The 17,626-nt window shown below is 42.9% G+C and overlaps 1 protein-coding gene across 3 annotated transcripts; it reads left to right on the top strand.

The window, feature by feature from the left end:
* The first annotated feature begins 310 nt into the window (after nt 1–310).
* Nucleotides 311–17,279, top strand: XRCC2 (X-ray repair cross complementing 2). Of its 3 annotated transcripts, XR_011361946.1 has the most exons (4): nt 312–396; nt 4,571–4,652; nt 5,941–6,734; nt 17,241–17,279. XR_011361946.1 is itself a non-coding variant. In XM_069960494.1 (3 exons), the coding sequence occupies exons 1-3, from the start codon at nt 358–360 to the stop codon at nt 6,663–6,665; spliced, it is 846 nt and encodes a 281-aa protein (XP_069816595.1). In that variant the 5' UTR covers nt 312–357; the 3' UTR covers nt 6,666–6,921. The 3 variants fall into 3 exon arrangements, 2 of the variants coding, with proteins under 2 accessions (XP_069816596.1, XP_069816595.1); XM_069960494.1 differs by lacking the exon at nt 17,241–17,279 and having other exon boundaries at nt 5,941–6,921; XM_069960495.1 differs by lacking the exons at nt 4,571–4,652; nt 17,241–17,279 and having other exon boundaries at nt 311–396; nt 5,941–6,921.
* Nucleotides 17,280–17,626: the final 347 nt, after the last annotated feature.

Genomic DNA, 17,626 nt, shown 5'->3' with positions numbered 1-17,626 from the left:
AGAGCTCTGCTGCATCCACATGATATATACACACACACAGCTCTGCTGCATCCACATGATATATACACACACAGAGCTCTGCTGCATCCACATGATATATAATACACACAGAGCTCTGCTGCATCCACATGATATACACACAGAGCTCTGCTGAGCCCACATGATACAGACACATCCTGCATCCTCCTGTCCCATCACTGTGTATAGAAGCCGCTTCTATGTAGCTCCTACTACTTCTCAGCGCATAACTGAAAGCCCGCCTCCTCCGCGCCCATGTCATTGGTCACGTGGCATTGACGTCACTAAAGGTCCTTACACTGACTGGGATCTCCAGCTTGTGCCGTGTCTCAGGTGACCATGAGCGATGATTACCGGAGAGCAGAGTCCGGCACCCAGGTAACTCCCCTTCCCTCACTCTGTGCCGGCTGTGCTACACTACTCTGTATGTGACAAGACGCCCTTATTAGGTTTCCCAACAGTGACTCATAGCGTGTCCGTGTGACGTCACAGGTGCCGGTCACGTGATATAAGGTGCCATCATGTTTGCCTACAGCTCTACACAGGAGAGCCTGAGCGCCGTGTGACGTCACAGTGCGTGTCTCCTACATTCTAGATAGTCTGACGTCACATGAGCAGAAACCCTCACAAAATATTGCCTGATTAAACATAAACTCCAGCCCTGGAGGGTAAGGGGGCCGATTCCATGCTGTTAGGAAGGGGGCAGGGCAGTTTGGGGGGAGAAGTGCCAGGAGGACGTCATTTATTCATGTAAATCTCTGGTGATTGTGCATTTAGTCAAGTGGGCGGTCCCAATCAGTGGTTAACAGCTCTATATGCACTCATAAACAGAAAGCTGCCAATCACTGATTAGACCCGCCCATTTGACAACCCTGTAACGAGCAGAATAAATAATATGTAATTGTCCTCTGCTCCTCCTGCCCTATAAACGTGCGGCCTGCAGATTGGACGCCATTTTACCATAACAGGTTCCCTTTAACAAGGAGAAAGCTCAATGTCTATCGCCCCAAACAGAAGTTAGTGTGAAAGAAAAATTGTATGAAGTTTAAAAAATAATGAAAAAACTACTAAAATTGTTACAACCAGACAATAATCCCTTAGGCCATGTTCAGACCTTGTATCAGACCGGCCGTTCTGTGACCCGGAATGGCTGGTCTCAGAAAAGATCATCTCGGTCGGTATTGCGGATGATCTTTAGCGTCGCAGAGTTCTGATGTGGACGCATCCATGCGCGCCTGCATGAGAACTCCCCACTGCACACCTGTGCACTGACAGGGTTTTCCGCGGCCACTATTTACTGAATAGCGGCCGCAGAAAACGGACATGTCAGTTGTTTGCAGCGCCGCTAGGGGTCCCGTATACGCTCCAGCCGGGATCCCATAGACAGCAAAGTAACGTATATTTTCGTAATAATTTCATAATGGTTTTATGAAAATACACGTTGTGTGAACATAGCCTTATACTGGATTCACAATGTGTTTTTTCAGTCCGTTTATGGCAAGAAAACGTATGTATTGTGTGCTTCTGCTTTCATCCATTTTTTTCATTGACTTCCATTATAAAAAAAAAAGGGATCAATAAAAAAAAAACTTAAGCGCACACTGAAATGTGGTTGACCGTGTTTTTGTGTACGTTCAAAAGTAAAAGTTGGATCCGTTAAACGGACCGCAAGAGCGGAGCATGAATCTGGCCTAGGGTACATTGTAAGGCAGGGTTCACACACAGTATTTTCCTCATATTGGAACCAATACCAGGAGTGGATTGAAAACACAGAAACGCTCTGTTCACACAATGTTGAAATTTAGTGGATGGCCGTCATTTTATGACCAATAATGGCCGTTATTTCATAACAACAGCTGATGTTTTAAAATAGAGCCAATTATTTACCATTAAATGACGGCCATAGACTAAATTTCAACATTGTGTGGACAGAGCCTTTCTGTGTTTTTAATCCACTCCTGGTTTTGGTTGCAATATGAGGACCACAATACTGAGCAAAAATACTGTGTGTGAACCCAGCCTAGAAGAGTGGCTCTAGAAAGCATACATACGCTCTGCCTATGGATCGCCCGGACTGCATCCTTATAGAGTGCCTGTCATTAGGAAAAACTTTTCACACGTCAGACGTTTTGATTGCTTGGAGTCTAAATGTACAGACTGTGACCGATCAGGAGAGATCTGGGAGCAGTGTGTTCCCTCCTGACTTTGGGTTATGTGATCGGGACGGCCTCATGTTGTAACTCTTCAGGGCTGTCTAGGTCGGACAGATGGATACAGAGAGAGGAGAGGACAGACTGCTCCCGCCTCGTTCTCTCGATCGGTCACAGTCTGAACACTCAGACCCAGACCAATTACAACTTTTCACATGTCTGTCTGTTTTTCTAATGACAGGTAGTCTTTAAAGGGGTATCCCTCCTCCTTCTTCATGACCTATCCACCCTCTCAAGATTATAGGTATGGCCACCGGAGATGGTTTGGAAGCTGTTTTATGCAGTTTGTGTGACTCCTTTTTGTGTTATTGAGAGTAACAACATAACTTCTGAGTAAAGGAAACAAGGCAGGTATTGGTGCTGCACTGTTTACTCTTCTTGGAACCTCTAAACTCTATGGAAATGACATGAAACAGCCTGTCCTGCTGGCTTTGGCTTCCTGGCATCCTCACGTAAGGGGGGGGGGGGGCACTGAGTGAATATGACCTTACATGAATTGGTGAGTGTTGTCCGATCCTTCGCTCTACCTCACGGACAGGGAGAGAAGCCATCACCCAGCACCTCTATGTTTTATCTGGGATAACATAACATTGACTCATGGACAATGGGGACTGGTTTTAGCTTGTCTTTTTTGGCTTGATTGTTGAATGGGAAAAATTGCTTGTTATTTTGCAACAGATTATATATATATATATATATATATATATATATATATATATATATATATATATATATACACACACAGTGGTACCTTGGTTTAAGAGTAACTTGGTTTTAGAGCTCACAGTTTTTCTAAATTGTGACTTGGTTTAAGAAAATTGCTTTGGTTTAAGAGCTCTCTGCAGTGGGTGGGAGTGGAGGAGGGGCATGGTCTGCATAGCGGGGTCTACAGCCCTGTACTCTGACCCAGGAAGTCTCCCTCACCTTCCAAATCATAGCAGATCCACTTCAGGCTGGGGCTTGCATCAGGGGACAGGACTGTGGAGGTAATCTCTTCATAGCTGTAACCCCTCTCTTCCCGGACAGAGAGCACTGCATGTATGTGCCCACATCTGTCCTGCTCATTCCTTCATGCTTCCTGCAGTCTCTGTCAGCCCTTGTGTTTCCCATCCTCTCCATTACTGCACAGTAACTAATGGTGCGTTTACACAGACAGATTTATCTGAAAGATCTTTGAAGCCAAAGCCAAGAACAGACTATAAACAGGGATCAGGTCATAAAGGAAAGACTGGGATCTATCCTCTTTTTAAATCCATTCCTGGCTTTGGCTTCCAAAATCTGTCAGATAAATCTTTCTGTGTAAACGCACCCTAAGGCTGGGTTCACACTATGTATATTTGAGGATGTATTTGGTCCTCATGTCAGGTCCTCATAGCAACCAAAACCAGGAGTGGATTGAAAACACAGAAAGGATCTGTTCACACAATGGTGAAATTGAGTGGATGGCCGCCATATAACAGTAAATAACTACCATTATTTCAATATAACAGCCGTTGTTTTAAGATAACAGCACATATTTGCCATTAAATGACGTCCATCCACTCAATTACAACATTATGTGATCAGATCCTTTCTGTGTTTTCAATCCACTCCTTGTTTTGGTTGCTATACAGCCTCAAACATACAGCCTCAAATATACGTAGTGTGAACATAGCCTTAGTAATGGTGCGCTTACACAGACAGATTTATCTGACCAATTTTGGAAGCCAAAGCCAGGAATGGATTTAAAAAAGGAGAAATCTCAGTCTTTCCTTTATGGCCTGTTCTCGGTTTATAGTCTGTTCCTGGTTTTGGCTTCAAAAATCTGTCAGATAAATCTGCACCATTAGGGTCCGTTTACACACACAGGTTATCTGTCAGATATCTGACAGATTTTTACAGACAAAGCCAGGAATGGACTATAAACAGGGAACAGGTCACAAAGGAAAGACTGAGATTTCTCTTTTTTTCAAATCCATTTCTGGTTTCGGCTGCAAAAATCTGGCAGATATCTGTCAGATAATCTGTGTGTGTAAACGGACCCTTATAATATCACATATTCTGCTGTTTCTGAATGTTTGTTTCATCTGTTTAACATGTTATTCAGAATAATAAATCATTATTTTTGGGGTGTGGAACCAATTGTCTGCATTTCTATGATTTCTTATAGGAAAATTTGCTTTGGTTTAAGAGTGGATTTGGATTACAAGCGCAGACCCAGAACAAATTATGCTCGTAATCCAAGGCACCACTGTGTATATATATATATTTATTTATTGAGCAATACAGTAATGGAATGATCAGTCAGATTTGTGTGTTATAGCTAGCAATTATTTAATAAATTTATTTATAATGTTTTTTAGCTACTTGCAAGATTGGAGGGACGTGCTTCTCTGAAAGAGCTTGAGCCTTTGCTCTTTGCGAGTGGAGATTGCCCTTTGCATGGTAAATTAGTCAGAATTTAAATGTTATCTTGTGGTCAGGGGCTCTACCTGAAGCAGATGGTTTTTTTTTTTTGGTTTTTTTTTCTTGCTGTTGACAAACAATACCTGTGCTTCGTTTAGTGATCCATTTCATGCCAACTTGTAATTTGTCCAGGAAACAGAAAAGGCCTTACCTGTGCTGCCCCACTTCTGCCCTGGACAGTACACCTTCCAACCTGAGAGGGGGCGAGTATCGGGTCACAATGTGCCTATATGTGATGTTGTGCAGCTATGTGACAATGCAAGTGGGTTTGGTTCACCTACATGCAATGCCCATGACTTGGTAATACATGTTCTGCCATGTTCTTCACTCCCCTCTAATATCTAGCCTTGGTTCACACTTTAGTAGTGTGCTGGAGTAATCGAAACAGCTTATGGTGGACGTTAGTGATAATAATAGTCACATGAGCTTCTTTACTCTTATAGAAACAGTGGGAAGAAAGTCATGTGTTGCTCCATGGTTGTGTAGACTCTTTAAGGAATATCCACAGTAATCTCAAAATAATAAAAGTTGTGTCCTCAGGGTCCAGAGAGTCTTTGCTATCCCTACAGCACTATTTTATTGGTTGCATTGGCCAACTAATAGACATCATGATGCTTGTTTGTTTCACTGTCTGGTCACAATAATTAAAGGGGTTGGCCACTTTATAGTAAAATTATTCAGTGTACAGTATAAGTAGTACCTCATACAGTACCTGATATAGCTAAGTACTCCTCTCCTCCAGGCTGTGCTGCCCTGCTCTGTGGTGAGTCTGTCCATAAGATGGCTGACATGGAGAAGCATATGACCATGCCCCCAGCCCCCCAGTGTCCACCACCACTTTACTATTAAGTAGCCAACCCCTTTAAATTTGACAGTATGCATGTAAATATGTATCTAACCATGGCACAAATGTGCTGCTACAGTTGACATACAACAGCAACATACAAGTAGACTATCCCAAAAAATTGGACAATGGCAGAGAATCCTTTGAGGACAGTTCACACTGTAGATGGAGTGGATAATATATACAAGGCAGTCAGAACAGGGGGTCTCATTGCATGTGGAAGAAAGCAGAACACACACAGCAAACTGTAAAGGCTGTAGAAGAGAAACTAAGCAAAAATGTTTAATAAAGACCTATGAAGAAAATGTATTCTCTACGATAATTGCAAAGCATGTGTGTTATGTGAGGTTTAGTTAGGCAACATGATAATAATGTCTGTTTTGTTTACAACCTTAGTGTGGTTCTTTGGGTTTTTACTTACAGGTGATATTATTGAATTCCATGGCCCTGAAGGTTCTGGGAAAACAGAAATGTTTTGCCACCTGATCTCCCGGTGTATTTTGCCAGTGTCCGATGGTGGTTTACAAGTTGAGGTGGTCTACATAGACACAGACTATCACTTTGACATGCTCCGTCTGGTCTCTATACTTGAACACCGACTATCACAAAGTGACGAAGAGACAGTGAAGCAATGTCTGAACAGGTTCTTCTTGGTCCACTGCAATAGTAGTGTACAGCTGCTCCTTACACTTTACTCTCTGGAGAACATGTTCTGCAGCCGTCCTTCTCTGTGTCTGTTAATCATAGATAGTCTGTCGTCTTTTTACTGGATAGACCGGAATAATGGAGGCGAAACCATTTCTAGACAGGAGTCCAATATTAGGAAATGCATAGAGCTTCTGGATAAATTGGTAAAGGAATACAAGCTGGTTCTCTTTGCTTCCACGCAAACTATAATGCAGAAGACGTACAACGAGAACAGCGAAGCGTCTAATTCTGAGAAACAAACACCTTCTGCTCTCGAGTTCAAACCATATCTCTGCAAACTGTGGCAGCATGTCACTACAAACAGAGTATTCTTCTCCAAAGAACAGAAGCAAGGGAGCGATAGCACAACGTTTTCTGTCACATCCTGCCACCTCAAGAGCAAAAATGTCATCAGACGCTCATTCGTGATAACCGAAGCTGGGGCAAAGTTCATTGCGTGATCCTCCGAATGTTCTCTATTTATTTGAAGATCTCTGTACAGGTCCAAAAGAAAACTATTCACAGTATCTGTGAGTTTCCAGTTGTTGTTTTTTTTTTTTATTTTATCTACAATGTAGCCAAACAAGTATTGATGATCAAGCTATTTCATCTGATCTAATAAAGCTTTGTTTTTGTTTTTTTTCCCATGATCTGTTTTTGTCATACAAAAAATTTAGGCTGTAATAGGAACCTAACGTTTCTTAAAGCGACTCTGTACCCACAATCTGACCCCCCAAACCACTTGTATCTTCGGATAGCTGCTTTTAATCCAAGATCTGTCCTGCGGTCCGTTCAGCAGGGGATGCAGTTATTGTCATAAAAACAACTTTTAATCCGGAAGTGCTGTGTCTACGGCCAGGGCTTACATTTGTGTATGCATTAGGCTGGCACCACCTCTCCGTCCATCCTCCTCATCATTAGGAATGATCCAGGAACATTTACTGCTGTTTGAGCTTTGCACAGGTGTATTAACGATCCAGCCCATGTTCATTATACACACAGGTGAGGAATAGGAAGCAATCTGCCTGGAGTATTCCTAATGATGAGGAGGGTGGGGAGGAAGGACAGAGAGGGTGTGCCAGCCTAATGCATATACAAATGTAAGCCCCAGCCGTTAAACACAGCGCTGTAGGATTAAAAGCTGTTTTTATGACAATAACTGCATCCCCTGCCGAACGGACCCCAGGACAGATCTTGGATTAAAAGCAGCTATCCGAAGGTACAAGTGGTTTGGGGGGTCAGATTCTGGGTACAGAGTCGCTTTAAATCTAGGACTAAGCTTAGAGCTACTGTATGACTTCAGTCGCACACCAGTTGCAGTTTGCATTTGTATTTCTTTACAGCTGTAATAAAAAAAGAAAATGAATTTTTAGATGTAATAGGGTTAGTTTACGTGTGTATTTTTTTATTTATTTATTCTTGCCTTTTCAATACATTTTTGGTGTGTTTTTTGCTTAAAGACGCATCAAAATACTTTTCAAGCAAAGACCAGATTTACACAGCAAATTTAAAAAGCCAATAAAACAGTCCTAAACACAAAAAAAGGTTAAATTATAAAAAATGTTTTTTTGAGACTAATTTTAATTTTAAATACATACATAATTTGAGTATTAAAATTGGATTACCTTTTCCCTTAAAGGAGAAGTCTGGCCTCAGGTTCTGTTTTTTTTTTTTTTTTTAATGGCAGGGCATGGGGGGAAAGCAACAAACGGCACTAACTTACCGCTCCCCGTGCCCGTGATCTGCCATCTGACCAGCCCAAGAACCTGACAGGCTCTGGGATCTTCTGTGCTGCTGACGTCACAACCCGGCTGATGGGCTGGCCGCTCAGCCAGTCAGTGACTGGGCTGGGACCCTGCTCTAGTCACTCATTGGCTGAGTGGGTTGTCCATAAGTGAGAACTGGAATCCTTCCGTCATCGTCATCATGGCTCCGGCAGGGGTCCCGGGGCCGGTCTAATGGCAGATCGTGGGCACAGGAAAAGGTTAGTGCCGTTTGTTGTTCTCCCCCCATGCCCTGCCCTTTAAAAAAAAAACTTCCTCTTTAATGATCCAGAAAAGGTAAATGTGGAAGGGTTGTGTGAGTTGTGTAACAGCTGAGTATAACTATAAAACCTATTCCCAGATTACTATAATCCAGGTGGGGAAGCCACTGCTTGACAAGGCTACATCCAGACTTGGTTAGATCAAGTTCCAATCACACTTTCCTCATCAGACTTGTTTCATTACACAAATAATTGTGTTTGGCGAGCAAATATCTACAATAGTTTTAGTGAGGAGTATGCGAGATCCATTTATTCTACCATAAAGGTACCTTCACACGTACTGGATCCCCAGCTGATTTCATGCTGCGAGTTTGCGGATCCTGGTAGTGTGAAGTGAATGGGTCACATACCCGCAGTGGAATTTCCCCTTTAACCCCCTGCTGCCCGCAGCCCCCGGCAAGCGGCTGTGTGTGAGGCTTCCGGCTCCCCTCGCTCCCCATCAGCCAATCAGTGGACGGCAGCACTGATTGGCTCATGGGGACCGACGGGAGCCTCACACACAGCCGTAATGTATGCTCGGTGCCGGGGGCTGCGGGGGTTAAAGGGGCCGGGTCACATACTGGCAGATGAATGAAAATTCTGCTACGGGTATGTGACCCATTCACTTCACACTACCAGGATCTGCAGTGGATTTCGCTGCAAACTTGCACCATGAAAACCGCTGTGGATCCACTACGTGTGAAGCTACCCTAAAGGAATACTTCCAAATTAACCCTTTCACGACCTGAGGTCATTGATGCCTCAGTGCCCAGGTTGTGTTTTGACATCAGATTATGGGATCATAATGATCCCATAGGCAGATGTCCCCTATGTCTGCCCCCTCTTCTCTGTCCCCTGCCGCTGTTACTATCTTGTAACAGCAGCAGGGGAGAGAGGGGAAGGGGCAGAGCTCACGGGCACGCCCAGCCTTCCCTCCCGACCCCTGCTAGCTTCCGTAGCAGGAAACTGTAAGCCTTAGGCTTATATGGCTACCATCGGGGCTGTGTAGAGGGAGAATTCTCTTATCTGGAGCCTTATAGATGCTGCGGACTTGCTGACCGCAGTATCTGTAGGATTAACCCTCAGCGCCGGAGCACGGCTCCGGAGCTGAGAGTTGCGGATGACACAGGTGCAGTTCCTGCGCCTGTGTCATCCTAGAGTGTTAATTAACGTCACTGCAGCTTCTGGCATAGGCTGCAGCGACGTTAATTAACAGTGCGGCGGCGGCTATTTTACTATAAAGTTGCCGACCCGTTCAACCTTAATTGACAAGATTTATCCACTTCTTATCTGTTGGGTATCTTTGCAAATTTGCATTCAAGACTTTCCTGCCCTCATATCCAATATTGTTTCAGAGATGCAGATACAGATACAGCAATTACTGTTTATCTTGGATGGGATGCATTGCAGCCTTCAACATGCTACTTCCCTCCAATCTTCTCTACCTCTAAAAACAATTCTTTTCATACTCCCTAAAGCCTTCCTTATGCTTTTTAACCTTTGAATTTTTTTTTTGTTTCCCGGGTGCAGTAGATATTTTAAATGCAGTAGGATCCCCATCCCTGAAGTTGCCATTCTGGTGTCTTTTTTTTTTCTATGTGGCCGAACCCATAGGCATAGCTGTATCCCTGTTTTCCTGGTAGCTCTAAGGCAGCATCCAACTTCTCCAGATGCTGGGACTTAAAGAGAACCAATCATGGGCGGAAATTAAAAATTTTTTTTTCGATAATTAGATTAAAATTGTAATTTTATTAATATTTGTAATTTGAATTCATTACTTTTAGGGCCGCGTTTTCACAATATACCGATTTTCTTTTCCTGTCTCGCGCCGGCTCTTTTGAAAAGAGCCGGCGCGCGACAGGAAGCTCCCGGCATGCCGAGCGGCAGGAAGGGCTCCCATGAGCCTTTGCCACCGCTCTGTAAGTACACAGTGATCCCGCGCTATACAGCGCGAGATCGCTGTGTATGAATATCCTAACTGGGCCTATAAGTGTATTCCTGAAGATACAGACTGCCTGTGCAGTCTGTATCTTATTCTTTTACCTATAGCTGCGGAGCGGAGCGGAGCGGAGCAGTAAGGCCGGGGGCGGCCATCTTGATGACGTCAGTGGTGCGTTCCAGCGCTGGAACGCAAGGGACGTAATCAAGATGGCGCCCGACTTTACTGCACCGCTACAGAGGAGTGGGTAAAGTATAAGATACAGACTGCCTGTGCAGTCTGTATCTTCAGAAATAAACTTCATGAAGATACAGACTGCCTTTGCAGTCTGTATCTTATACTTTACCTACTCCTCTGTAGCGGTGCAGTAAAGCCGGGCGCCATCTTGATTAGTCCCTTGCGTTCCAGCGTTGGAACGCACCACTGTGACGTCATCAAGATGGCCGCCCCCGGCCTTACTTCTCCGCTATCCTGGATTAGGTAAAAGCATAAGATACAGACTGCACAGGCAGTCTGTATCTTCAGGAATAGACTTAGGGACAGAGAATCTTTTATTATAGGGATAGTGATTTTTAGGTGATTGGTCCTCTTTAAATGCCAACCCAAACACTTTTTTGAAGTTTGCACAACACTATTGACCATGGATTATTGCATGCTAGTCTCTGCACACAGCTGGATCCTCTCAGTGACTAACAATATTTCAACAATGCATCATTTGTGCCTTCGTTTTTTAATTTTTAGGAAAATGTAAACTAACATTTTCACTGACCCTAATCAAGTTAAACCTATTTGCTTTTTATTTAGGGAGTTTTTTATGAGTGAGGGCCCTGCTCGCATGCATCAGCTTACAGACTATATAGGCTGGGTTCACACTACGTATATTTGAGGCTGTATTTTTGAGGCTGTATAGCAACCAAAACCAGGAGTGGATTGAAAACACAGAAAGGCTATGTTCACATAATGTTGTAATTGAGTGGATGGCCGTCATTTAATGGCAAATATGTGCTGTTATTTTAAAACAACGGCTGTAGTATTGAAATAATGGAAGTTATTTACCGTTATATGGCGGCCATCCACTCAATTACAACATTATGTGAACAGATCCTTTCTGTGTTTTCAATCCACTCCTGGTTTTGGTTGCTATGAGGACCTGACATGAGGACCAAATACAGCCTCAAATATACATAGTGTGAACCCAGCCTATGATATATAGCTGGGTTCACACTACGTATATTTCAGTCAGTATTGTGGTCCTCATATTGCAACCAAAACCAGGAGTGGATTAAAAACACAGAAAGGCTACTGTATGTTCACACAATGTTGAAATTGAGTGGATGGCCGCCATATAACAGTAAATAACTGCCATTATTTCAATATAACAGCCGTTGTTTTAAAATAACAGCAAATATTTGCCATTAAATGGCGGCCATCCACTCAATTTCAACATTGTGTGGACAGAGCCTTTCTGTGTTTTTAATCCACTCCTGGTTTTGGTTGCAATATGAGGACCACAATACTGACTGAAATGTACTTAGTGTGAACCCAGCCTATAGTTGCATCAGTTACTACACGTTACATAAAAATATATGCTAGTAAAACAAAATATTTTCTTTATCAAATTACATGTCACTTTTGTTGTACCATGACCACAGCTTTTTTTTTTCCCTGTGCATCGGGACCCCTGCAGCTAAAAATATAGTAAAATATATAGCATCTGAAAGCAGCATATTAATAGACTGCTTTATCTCCATGATTGCATGTAGTCTTAACCATATAAGTAGTATAGATAAGGGCAAATCAAGCATGCTCGAATCCGATCGTTCAGCATTTAAATACCGGTGGTTGAAAAAGGTGGATGCAGCTCTAAGGAGTCCTGAAAAACATGGATACAGCCATAGGCTATGTTCACACGAGGTATGTGTTGTAGAAATCACGGCCGTTGGCTGTATCCATGTCTTTCAGCACACGTATGTAAAAGCATAGAATCCCGGCCAGAGTGTATACACATAGTATACACTCCAGCCTGGATCCATAGTGGCACCACAAGAAACTGACATGTCAGTTTCCGGCGGCTGCTATTCTGTGAATAGCGGCCACAGAAAACCCTGTCGGTTCACACACATTGTGAGCAGCGGGGAATTCATCGGCAGTAAAGATCATCCGGCCGGTACTAGTCATGGAACGGCCGGTGTCTTACGCCATGTGAACATGGCCATAGGCTGTATTGACCTGACTAGTCCACCTCTCCCCTTTGCCAATCCATTCACTGGTTCCCTATTGCCCTACAAATGAATTTTAAATTGTTGACCCTAACATACAAGGCCATCCACAACTTTCCCCCTCCGTACATTTCTGACCTGTTATCCCGCTACCATCCCTTGTACAACCTCTGATTCTCCAATGACCTCCTTTTGCCCTCCCCCCTTGTTCGTTCCTCACACAACCTTCCTTAATTAAATTTTGCACGAGCCTCCCCTTCTGTCTCCCTCCCTTTATCTTGCAGAGTGTAAGCCCTCTTGGGCAAGGTTCTCTATCCCTATGTACCAGTCTGCCATTTACCTTATTCATGTAACATGTTTTATCTTTGTAATGTTCAGTTTGTCACCGCCTATTGCTTGTATAACACACTGGAATCGAAGGCACTTTAAAAATAAATAGTAATAATAATAGACCATATATAGACCATAGGCTGTATCCATGTTTTGATATATGGCTGTACAGTCAGGGTACCCGTCCAAAATAATAATCTATCCCAGCACTTCAAAGTAAAAAAAAATAGAAAGGGGAATAGTGCCTATAACGTAACTTTTATTATATCTGGTTAAGATACACCCATTTGTTGTGTGCCCATCACCAAAGCTACTAGTATTCACAACAATGTTGGATCATCGCACATTCGGAATGCGTAAGAGCCAACAAGAAATATAATAAAAGAAATGTAGGTACTGAGGCAATGCAGCCCCACGTAAGTATCCAAGAAACGTTATGATCTCCCAACACGTTTCTGCCACTGGTTGTTATGGCGTCATCAGGGGAGTGAAATCAGCAAACACGCCACTATGGTGGATACGTATGCTAATGAGTACCAATACAGATAACCATCTCAATACAGTAATACCCAGGTAACAATTGTTCTGCACATATATATGTTAATACTAGTTCTAGCTGGGTTACGGCTACTCACTGGCCCTTGTTAGTACCAAGCGTAGGGGAAATGCAAGGAAGACATGTATGCTCCCACGATCAGTGTTCCAATTATGCTGAATTGCTGCATTGGCAGCACACAACAGCGCGAATTGTTCCCCCCGCACGCAAGGACTGTTGGATGCAGCCCTGTTGGACAAAGTTGGATGCAGCCCTAGGGAGTAGGGATGGTCTGAACCCGCCGAGGTTCGGATGAACCCGAACGCTTGGCATCGGATTCCCGCTGTCTGCCCACTCTGTGCAGCGGGCGGATCCAGCGGGAGGAACGCCTGGAAAAATGGGATACAGCCATAGCCATAGGCTGTATCCCATTTTTCCAGGCGGTCTTCCCGCTGGATCCGCCCGCTGCACGGAGTCGGCAGACAGCGGGAATCCGATGCCGAGCGTTCGGGTTCATCCGAACCTCGGTGGGTTCAGACCATCCCTACTCCCTAGGGCTGCATCCAACTTTTTCAGCCAACGGTAATCAAATGCCGAACCTTCGGACTCTACCATGCTTAGCTTGCGCTCATCTCTAATAAGTTGCAAATCTAACCACATAAAGTCGCTGTTCAAAACGTCAAAAGGATCTACTCCGTGTCTTGCCATAAAAGCTAATCCAGAACAAATCGTGACCACCCAGTACATGGCAGGAGATGAGAGATTTACAGAAGACAAAATGTTCCTTGTTCTAATATTCCATTAATCATTGAAAAATAGACTCTCCAAAGCCAAGTGCTAACGTCAACCAAGGCAACGAGAGGGAGGCCAGGATCCATTCAGCCACTACATCATTTCATTAATTTCCATTGGAATTATTATCCCCTAGTCAGAAGACCACAGTTTTTAATGCCACTTAATTTAAGGAAAACATGTTAAACCTGTTTAATCCCGCTTCAAATCATTTCCTGGTCAGCGAATGCCTCTTAGCTATGTCAAGTCTCGCTAATAATTACTGGTGACTTTTAAGACTCCCGAGCTTCGTTTTAAGGCACAAAAACAATATTTTCCCTTCCCTATTAGCGTTATTATTAATATGTAACTGTTACATCGGAGTTTAGGACCCAGGAGGAGTTAATGACTTGGAGAAGGAAATGACAATAGTTTAATAAGGTTTTCTATAGAAGTTGGCACACCATTAGACAAACAAAGTGTCATTTTCCCCGGATCCGTTACTGGCATGGTTCTACTGGAGTCAGTGTTTTACTGCAACCGTTTTCAGTCCCATTTTCGGGCCAAGTCATTTTGAATAGGAAAGTGTGACACAATTTCCCTAAGAACTTTTGCATGTGTACATTAGAACTATATTAATGATGGAGCTGCTTCCCTCATTAAAACCGTTCATATATAAAAGACTGGTAGAATAAACAGGCCAATATTCAGCACTAAAGCGATTATTTCCAGGCTGGTGCTAGTTAAATTCTAGGAAATGTTGGGATTTCTTCTTTTTTTTTTTTACTACTTGTAAATTACAAATCTGTCTCAAATCCTGGATGAACATTTATCTGCTTGTATTATATGTTAAATAATATTTAGGCATATTGTTAACCCCTTTGTGTCAGCCATACGGCTATATACGTTCCTGCTTCACATGTGCAGAAGGAACATATATAAATGTTCCTGGCTCTGAAGAGGTGTTAATGTGTGCAGAGCCGTTTCAATGCGATCGGCCCTGCACACGCTACAGTCCCCAGACCCGGGAATGACAGGCAGCCGCAGTCCTGCAGCTGTCCTTAACCCCCTTAAACGCTGCGATGGCTGTGCAGTTTAAGGTAGTCAGTGACAGGACTTGTCCCGATCACTTGTACCACTTACCTCCATCCTGTCAGATCGGCAATCTGTAGATAGAGTCTGCTCTCAGGCAGACTCTATGTACAGATCGCTGATAGTACTGATGAATGCTATGCTATGGCATAGCATTTATTAGTAAATGCAATCAGAGCATTGTATATATAAGTCCCCTAAGAGACTTATATATGCAATACATAATGTGTAAAAAAAAATAAAACCTTTTTTTTTTAACATTTAACCCCTTAACGACAAAGGGCGTATATTTACGCCCTATTGCCGGTAAGAGCGTTCAGAATGGGGCCGCGTGGCAACCTGCTCTGAACCGCCGAGATCCCGGGTGCCGCGTGTAGCCCGGGACCGCGGCTATTAGGGGGCACAGTCTGCTTTATAAGACCTGGACCTATTTTTATCGTTACTAGTTCACAAAACGTTCGCATTGAATAAGACATCGTTCGGTCATTTGCAGTAGATACGAACGCAATAGCGAAGAAATAGCGAACAAAAAAATGATCGCAAATACGATTATCGTTCCATGGAAATGAGTGAATGTTTTCAGGTCTTTCGCAATAGCGGTCGTTTGAGGTCGTTAATCGTTAACTATTATGCGAACAATAATCGTCCGGTGGAATACGGCCCTAAGGCTATGTGGAAAACATATCCATGTATTAATGTTTTCCAGACAGCTTAAGAGCTTTATCCAACTTCAGCAGCCCCCGCTATGCTTAATGCTCGGGTTCGGATAGACTCGAGCATGCTTGAGGTTCGCTCATCTCTAGTTATAAGCCTTGGAATAGAGCGATTTTAAGGAACATATATTTGTTAACAACGGTTTGAATTTTTTACAGGCCATCAGATACAATGAAAGTTATACATGTTACATATCGTTGTAATCGTAACGACTTGAGGAACATATATAACAAGTCAGTTTCACCCCAGGACGAATGGTGTAAAAACAAATACCCCCCGTTTTTTTCTTCAATTTCACCACACATAAATTTTTTTTCTAGTTTTCCAGTGTACTTTATGAAAAATTCAGCCTGTCATTGCAAAGTACAATTAATGGCGCAAAAAATAAGGGCTCATGTGAGTTTCTAGGTGGAAAAATGGAAGTGGTATGGCCTTTTAAGCACAAGGAGGGGAAAAAGAAAACGCAAAAATCGAAATTGGCTCTGTCCTTAAGGAGTTAAAAAAAACACTAATAAAAATGCCCCAATAAAGATGTACTGCCCTCTTTCGCATTATACAAATAAAAATATTTAAAAAATATAAAAAAAGAAACAATAAAATATATTACATATCATAGCGTGCGGAATTGTCCGATGTATTAAAATGTAACAATATTTATCCTGCACGGCGGACAGCATAAATGAAAAGTGTGTGGGGGGGGGGAAACACCAGGATTGCTGATTTTTTTTAATTATATATTAGAAAAAAATAAATAAAAAACAATCAAGCTTTGTAGGTGAAAAAATTTAATCGCTATGGCTCTTAGAAGGCATTTGCATTTATTTGACCCGGGCACCAATGACCTTGGTCATGAAGGGGTTAAAATTAAATTTAAAAAAAAGCACCCAGCTGGTTAAGAAAGCGCTCTGTAAGAAGAGGAACCTGGGGCCCCTTGTGGGTAATGTTGATGGTCCCTGAGGTTGAGCCTTTACCTATCATAGTTTTATGACCTATTTTTAAGTCACTCTTGCAAACTTCATCTTGTGCTCATAAAGGTCTGTGGGGGAAACCTTGTTGAATTAGGAACACTCCAACTCTGGGAATTCCAAAACTAACATTTATATTGAGGAAAAGACTAATATAATCTTGGCTTGGTCAGGGTATTCAGATACAGACTAGAGCAGCAATCTGAATTTGTGCCCTGGCCACATTTCTGCTCAATGATTCATAGGCCCTTCAGGTTTCTGTTTTTCTGTTTTTGTTTTTTTGGAAGGAAAGAATTATGTTAAGAGAGTACACCAGCCGTACTGACACATAATGTAATGTAAGCAGAATTAAAAGGGGTACTCAGGGCAAATATATAAAACAGGGAGGGCAGGGGGTTTCAGGAACATAATAATAAATTGATACATACCTGTCCCTTTGCCCCCACAGTGTTGGTATCCTATATCTCAAGGTCCTGTGATGGCTTGCTCACTGTGCTTGCTGACAAGTGGTTGAAAATAAGTGGAGTTTAAAAAAGGAGTTGAAAGAAGGAGTTACAAGTTCTGGTAAGTGCTAATCTCTTTCTTTTTCACTGTTTTTGTTTCACTGAGGATGATGGCTAGCAGGATGGAAGGATTCATTCAGTGCGCAGTCTGCCGCATGTACGCACAACTGGAGCAGGTGTTCCAGGGTGAGTACCGCTGTGACAGATGTGAGCATGTTGCCCATCTAGAAGCTCAAGTTAGAGATCTGGAGAAGCATATTGCAACACTGAGGGAACTTGGCCACCTTGAGAGGGAACTTCGGCTCACTGAGCAGGAAGTTAGTGGGGTAGT

This window comes from Dendropsophus ebraccatus, chromosome 2 (genome assembly GCF_027789765.1).
Source record: "Dendropsophus ebraccatus isolate aDenEbr1 chromosome 2, aDenEbr1.pat, whole genome shotgun sequence".
Classification (NCBI taxonomy): domain Eukaryota; kingdom Metazoa; phylum Chordata; class Amphibia; order Anura; family Hylidae; genus Dendropsophus; species Dendropsophus ebraccatus.
This window is presented reverse-complemented; position numbering and strand designations above follow the sequence as displayed.